General features: G+C 39.9%; 1 protein-coding gene across 1 annotated transcript; it reads right to left on the bottom strand.

The window, feature by feature from the left end:
• Positions 1–2,520: 2,520 nt before the first annotated feature.
• Positions 2,521–6,871, bottom strand: IFNG (interferon gamma). The gene is made up of 4 exons (XM_047867204.1): positions 6,719–6,871; positions 5,453–5,521; positions 5,172–5,357; positions 2,521–2,679 (listed from the first exon to the last, which is right to left on the bottom strand). The coding sequence occupies exons 1-4, from the start codon at positions 6,830–6,832 to the stop codon at positions 2,545–2,547; spliced, it is 504 nt and encodes a 167-aa protein (XP_047723160.1). The 5' UTR covers positions 6,833–6,871; the 3' UTR covers positions 2,521–2,544.
• Between the last annotated feature and the right edge of the window lie 819 nt (positions 6,872–7,690).

Raw genomic sequence — 7,690 nt, forward strand, 5'->3', positions numbered from 1 at the left:
ATATCTTGACAACTACCTTTTTCTTTGCTCTTCTTCCAGCAAAACTTCTAAGAAGATTTATCCAGATTTGTTGTCTCTAGTGTCTCTCTTAATCCTATTGCAATCAGGCTTTCAATCTTACCCTACATCAGAATTGCTCTTGTCCAATATCTCCATGTTGCTAAATCCAGGGGTCACTTCTCAGCTTCATCTAAATAGACCTATCTACACTTGACACAGTTTATTCCTGAAACCCTTTCTTCACTTGGCTTTCAGGTGTCTCTCTCACTTTTTAGGTTGTCCTCGTACTTCACTGGCCATTTCTTTTCAGTCTCCCTTGCTGGGCTCTCCTTAGTCTCTCTCTCTCTCTCTCTCTCTCTCTCTCTCTCTCTCTTTCTAATGTTAATTTATTTTTGAGAGAGAGAGATGGGGCATGAGCAGGGGAAGGGCAGAGAGAGATACACACACACAATCCAAAGCAGACTCCAGGCTCTGAGCTGTCAGCACAGAGCCGATGCAGGGCTCAAACTCATGAACCGCAAGATCATGACCTGAGCTGAAATCGGACGCTTAACAAACTGAGCCACCAGGCACCCCTCTCAGCCTCTTAATGATGGCATGCCTGGAGACTCAATCCTTGAGCTCCTTCTCTTCACTCTGTAAACTCATGAACTTCACAAGTTCACCTGGTATTAGGTCTTTAAATACCTTCTATATGCCTCAGCTCCCAAATGTATATCAACTGTCCAGACTTCTCTTTCAACTCCAGACAGATCTAGCCTTTTCTCTTATCATGCAAGACAAATCTCCACGTTAGAGCCTTTGTAAGGATATTCCCCTTGCCTGGAATCTGAATGGCTACCTCCCTTGCCTCTTACAAGTGCTTCCTCAAAGTCATCTCTTCAATGAAGCCAGCTCTAACCACTCCATTTAACCCGTTAGCCCACCCACTCAGCTGTAAAGTTTTCCCACTTCCCCCATCCTGCCATACCGTTTTTGCACAGCACCTAACACCTTCTAATATAGTATGCAATTTGCTAACATATTATGTATTTGGTTTGTGATCTGTCTCCCCCTTGCTAAATTTTTTTTTCAACGTTTTTTTTTTATTTATTTTTGGGACAGAGAGAGACAGAGCATGAACAGGGGAGGGTCAGAGAGAGGGAGACACAGAATCCGAAACAGGCTCTGGGCTCTGAGCTGTCAGCACAGAGCCCGATGCGGGGCTCAAACTCACGGACCGCGAGATCGTGACCTGGCTGAAGTCGGACGCCCAACCGACTGCGCCACCCAGGCGCCCCCCCCCTTGCTAAATTTGAAATTCTTCAAGGGCAGGAATTTTTGTCTGTTTTGTTCATGATGGTAACTTAAGTCTCTAGAACCTCACCAGACCCATAGTAGTTGCTCCAATAAATATTTCTTGAGTGAAAGAATGAACTTTCACCACAGGATTATGAGGAAGGCCCAATTATTCTTCTTTCCCACATAAGGAAACTGGCGCTTAGAATTCATTAAAAGTCACACGACTTGTAATGGCAGAACCAAGATTCCAATCCAGACCCCTCGCCTTAGAGCTCACGCTCACTATTCCACAGCCGGTGGTGTTTGCCCAAGGTGGACAGCGGAGATGGGGGAGGCCTAGATAAAGGATGCCGTCGGGAGTTGATGAAGGTGTAGAAATAAATCTTTGCGTGCCAAGCTAAACAATTTGGACTACTTTCCATGGCAGAAGCTCCAAAGTAAATGGTAATGTAATTAAATTCTATTTTGGAAAGATAACTCAAACAGCTGCCACGTGGAACACTGGAAACCAACAAATTGCCAGTGGAGAGAAACACCACATTTGGGGCTAAACTCAACTCTAAGGTTTCCACAGCTAAAAAATGACTTTCTTCCTACTAACTCCTTAGAGTATAGCTCATTTACCCCAGTCCTCACTTAGACAAAGTCTGACACAGCATGAAGAGTTATGAAATTATACTTTATTCATATATATTAAATATTCATTAACTAAACAAATTAATTACTTTCCATTTGGGTACAGTCATAGTTGTCAGTGATATTCTGAAACACCAGGCATGAACAGAAATGCTATTTTCTTAATCAGGAGACAAGTCATATCGCCTGACACATTCAAGTGCTGTCTGACATGCCGTTAGAGCAGTGGCTTATAACACAGACATGTTCCCAAATAGGCAGCGACTGGATGGCATCATTTCATTCATAAGTGTTCATTGTATCATCAAGTGAAATAAATGCACAACCCACAGAGTCTTATTTAAATTGGCTGCCTAGTTGGTCCCTGAGATTTAGCCTTGAAATCACATAGTCTTGCCTAGTTAGTCAGGAAGAAGAAGGGGAGAGGGCTGAGCGAAACAGTCACAAGATACAGGAATTATAAATAATATATATATTAATAGTCACTTTAATTACATAAAAGTTGCAATTATAAATACTTTGATTGATGAGTCTAAAAATATATTCTTCATATAAATAATGTAAAATATTAAATATTAATAAATAGACTTAGATTTAAAAATTCAAATATTGTAGGCAGGATGACCATTATTTCGATGCTCTACGGCCTCGAAACAGATTCTGACTCCTTTTCCGCTTCCTCAGGTTAGATCTTGGGGAGAGGTCATTCATCACTTTGAAGAGTTCATTTATTGCTTTGCGCTGGACCTGCAGATCATTCACCTGTTGGAAAAGAAAGCAGCAAAATTAATATCAGGCATACAAGCCATCAGGATATTCTGCTATTACTATCAGGAAAATGGAATTACTCCTTCAAAAAAAATGATTTTCATTGTCAATTTATTACCTTAATATACAATGATGGTTCCTTCACTTAAGACTACAACTGTAATTAAATTGCCAGTTGTGCTGTAATATGATGGGGTACATGACACATCCTTAAATTTACTGCTAGAGAATTCCCGAAATTATATAGCGAAAAGAGCCTTGAGGTGGAGTGATAAAAAATGTGGGTTTGGATCCTGTGTGTGCAATAACTGTGACTTTGAACCAGTCACTTAACCTCTCTGAACCTCTGTTTTCTCATCGAAACAATGAGATTATTTCAATCACCTCTAGGCTCTCTACCGATTCTACCCACCTTGGACTTTAATTAGTCTTTGATTAATCAAATAAGTTACTATAGGTCAATGGTCCTCACCTTTGGCATGTAGTAGAACAACCTGGAGACCTAATGAAGAACTCAGAGACCCAGATACATGAAGTCAGAGAAGACCCAGGAAGTTGTGTGGTCCCTCTGTTACTCACCAAAGTTTGAGAACCATGAATACCGGTTCAGTACTTTGCAAACACCAAGTCTAGGACAGATGAATACTGTAATGTTTCATCTCCCCCAAATTAGCTCAGTCTCATCACTTCCACAATGGGATTAAAAATAGACACTAATCATATTTACATGGCAGTCATCAATGACTGGTATGAACGTTTAAAATTAGGAATTGCAGCAAATTTCCCTGCACCTTTCTATCCCGGCAAACTGAACTATTTCCTTACTCTAACCTACAGGACCATTTAGGTGAATTCATGTTTAATAAAATAGGGAGCATTTACTTTCATCTTGGCTCTGCCACGATTTTTCTTTCTAATACTGGAAACACTATGGCCACCTTGCTACATTTCTGAGAATAACTAGGGGGATCTAGGCTTCAGGACTAATTATTAAAAAACACAGCATTCTTAAATATGTTAGCAATGGAGCAAGAGGACGTAATTGTTGACAGCTCACTCAAAATCGCCCATCATGAAGCAGGAGGCTTGGAGCTTCTGGGAAGGACGGGACCCACAGATTTTGTTTCAAGGCCCAGTTACAGCAGAATAGAAAAAAGTTTCTGTGAGCTGCGTTTGCAAGTGATAAATTTTCCTTACCGGTGTTCAAAGTATCACCAAGAAACTAAGAGATTCACCCAGGACTGAACAGTAAGCCAGGGGCAGCACTGGGTCAGGAATGAGGACTTTTTCAGGCTCTGGCATGTGGCCGGAGGAGAGCCACTGAACATTGGAAAACACTGTCAGTGGACAAGAGTAATGGTCTAATAATGTTCCAAACCACTTTTGTACCACCTTGAGACTAGAGAGATCCTGAAGAACAAGCACTTATCTGAGAGGGCTTATCTGAGAGAAGTGAGAGGCAGGCCCAGGAAGAGTGACAGCTGCCAAATCCTGAGAGGGTAAGTCATCACCGGACCCCTCCCTTTCTCATTCACATCTATTACATCAAAGCCACACCCAGAGGAATCAGGAGGCCTTTGTCTCCTAGATAAAATTTTGGAAAATGTCATTCATCTTTATGCTTCAAAGTTATCTTTCAGCTTCTAGAAGCCATAACTTTAAGACTCAAGACAATTTCGTCAGGTAAGGCTTGGGAACTGACGGAGGTCTCCAGCTGAGACGGTTTAGCATCCAAAAGTTGATAGAACAATTTTTTCATAAGGTATAAATTCTATTTTCTTCTCTGAAAACAAAAACACTTTCTTACCGCTACTTGGGCTGCACAATATGAGGGGTTGACCAGAGCCTGGCAGGGGAATGCACCTAGTGCCTTTTCAAAGGCCATAGTTTTTGCTATCTCATTCCCTTTTTTATATCCATGTGATTATACAGTTTTAGAGCAAAGGAGACCATAGAAATTAGAGTGAGCCCAAAAGGCTCTCTCTAGGATGAGGAAAGTGAGCACCAGTCAGGCCTGTGATTCATCTGAAGTCACGTGGTTCCTTGGTGGCCAAGCTGGGAGGAGGGCACAAATCTTCTCCATTCCCACCCCCTACTCCCCACTGCACTCTCCATTAAGACCTGCAGCCTCCCAGCCAAAGCAAGAGAATTTCCCTCACGCAAAAAAAGGGGCGATGAGAGAAGTGCTTCCCAATACTCCCCTCGACTCCTTCACTGTTTCCTCCTCACTGGATTTGTCCGTTCACCTGCCTTTGCACTACAGAGACAATGCCAGCGTTTCCCCAAATCACAAAATTAAATGATTTCCGTAAAGGCTTAGCAAAATTACCCCAAAGCACAAATGGAATTACTAAGGAGGAGTTTGGACCATGGGTTCATTTCACAGTTTTACCAACTGTACCCAGTAGCTGATCAGCTTTCTGGAAATTAGGTATTTTGCAAGATCCTCTGTAATGAAACCAAAGAAAGAATTAAGATCAACTCACAGGGATTTGAATCAGCTTGAGGAAGTCATCCCGTTTACTGGAGCTGGTATTTAACAACTTATCAAGCATGTCTTCCTTGATGGTGTCCATGCTCCTTTGAATGCGCTGGTCATCATCTTTCAGGTTTTCAAACATTTTCAGGTAGAAGGAGACAATTTGGCTTTGAATTATTGTTTTATCACTCTCCTTGGAAGAAAAGATCACAAAGAGAGGTCGATGTGAATTTATGCATCAGAAAATAAGCAACAAGAAAATCAGCCAAATGGAAATACCCAGCTTACCTCTTTCCAGTTCTTCAAAATGTCTACGAAAAGCGATCCACCATCTGCTACATCTGGATTACTTGCATTCTAAAAAAAGAAAGAAACATGATTTACAATTAGTCCATTAATTTCCCTAAAACTGCACTTCAAGATTTAGTGCTGACAATATTCGCTGATTTTCTTTTCAACACTATTAAAGCTGTTGTGTTGGATATAACCAAAGACCATCATGCTATTTTAGCCTTCTTATTTTCTAGTATACTCTTAAACTGCAATATTACAAATGAACTCAAGAAGGCCAGTGATACTTCAATTATCCCAAATAATTATAGTAAGGAAAAGAAAGTATTTTCAAGCTTAGTTAAAAAAAAAAAAAAAAAATTCAGCCAAATCATATCACTATAAAATACTGCCCCCCTATGGTACTGGTCTTCATAACATCTACCTGTGCCCTCCTATGTGGCATTATGTCAGCTTTAAAAGATAGTTCCAAATGTGTGTGTGTGAGAGAGAGATTTGATTTGACGATGTGAGAATAAATAGCCTGTGAATGCTTGAATATTAAGTATACCAGCTACAGTTATAATAGCTACACTTTGGACCAATAACAAAATTTTTGAAATGCAAAAACTATTTTAATTAACCATAAATAAAATTTTAAAAAGCTCATAAAACAAAATGAAAACCTTTTTAATAGGAGCCAGATTATAACTCCTACAAAATCTCAGCGAGTGACTGAGTTCAAGAATAATTCCTAGATCATCTAGATGCGGCAGTAGAACTTTGAAACCATTTTTTGGAGCAAAATACTTGTAATCTTTTTTTAAGCCCGAACTTAAGGACCTCACATTCTTTCATTAATTATGTCAGATTACCATTCTTCATGCTAACCCTGACCTTCCATTGCTACCATCATTCCTGATTTTTCAGCGTACTCTGATCATCTAGATGGCTAGTCATTGTTTCAATGGCACACTACCCAACATCACAATCTAATAGATTCTCACCACAAAATTATCGACATCACTGTCCTTTATACCCATATTATTCCCATCTTCTGGAAGATTGATGAATGCCCCCTAAATCTCTATAGCAAGTTGAGCAGAGGGTAAAAACAACATCTAGATCATGTAGTTAAACAACGCTTCTGGTAAACAGGCAAAATTACACCAAGTCTCCTCAAGATGACTATGGCCTAGAGATGGCAGTCTATCATAGACACAACTCCAAGTCAACATGCATTCATCTCAACCACAGCGAGTGTTACTAAAAAGTCATACTTACAAAATATCCCTTTAGCTCTTCTATTTCTTTAAAAAACATGGCCTGACAGTAATAACCAGAAGAACACAAAATTATGCAAAGCTGGAAAACGAAAATAAAACTTGTGTAATTCATCGTTTCGGAGAGTTAGGCCGAAGTAGTTGAAATCAGTAGCTCCGGGATGAAGTTGATCAGGTCCGAAGGATTTAGCCGATCTTTCTTTTCTAATAGCCGACCAGCAGACAATCAGAAAAATGTACTACATCTCCTTTTGCTGCTGGTATTTATACCTAGCTGAAGTCCTCAGGATTACGTATTTTCACAAGTTTTTTTTTTTTTTTTTTTTTTTCAGATGAGATGGTGACAGATAGGCAGAGATGCTAGTTTGTATTAATAACTATGGTTTTGTGGCATTTTGGTGTTGTAGTTAGAGTTTCCTTTCAACTCCCTCGGTCTTTTGACGATGAGACAGACCCATTATGCCCACCTGTACCATTCTTGTGGGATCCTTTGAAAGCACTTTTACTTCACACCCTTCAGGGATTGGAAATTTTTTTGCACCTCCCTCCTTTCCCCTTGTAAAATGTGGAGTTTTCATCCACAAAGCACATGGATCGTTTGTTTGTGGTCGGGAGGAAGTAAAAAAGGAAATTGTAGGGGTGCTCCAACCTTTACAAAGGGGGTGCCTTTTAAAGTTTTTCTTGCAAATGACCAGAAAGCAAGGAAAGAATGTGGTTCAAAGACCAAGGTGGTGAGGAAGTCCTTCAGCAAAGTTGGTTAGTGACATATCTACCACAGCTTTGCATTGCCCTGGACCAAAAGGGCCCAATAGAAATATAATCTAAGGTAAACAGATAAATTAAAGTTTTCTAGCAGCTTGCTTAAGAAAAGTAAAAAGAAACAGGGAAAAAACAATGTTTAAGACATATTGTATTTAAGCCAATCTATCCAAAATATCATTTTAATATGTACCAACACACAAAATTATTATTC

The sequence above is a fragment of the Prionailurus viverrinus genome, chromosome B4 (assembly GCF_022837055.1).
Source record: "Prionailurus viverrinus isolate Anna chromosome B4, UM_Priviv_1.0, whole genome shotgun sequence".
Lineage (NCBI taxonomy): Eukaryota > Metazoa > Chordata > Mammalia > Carnivora > Felidae > Prionailurus > Prionailurus viverrinus.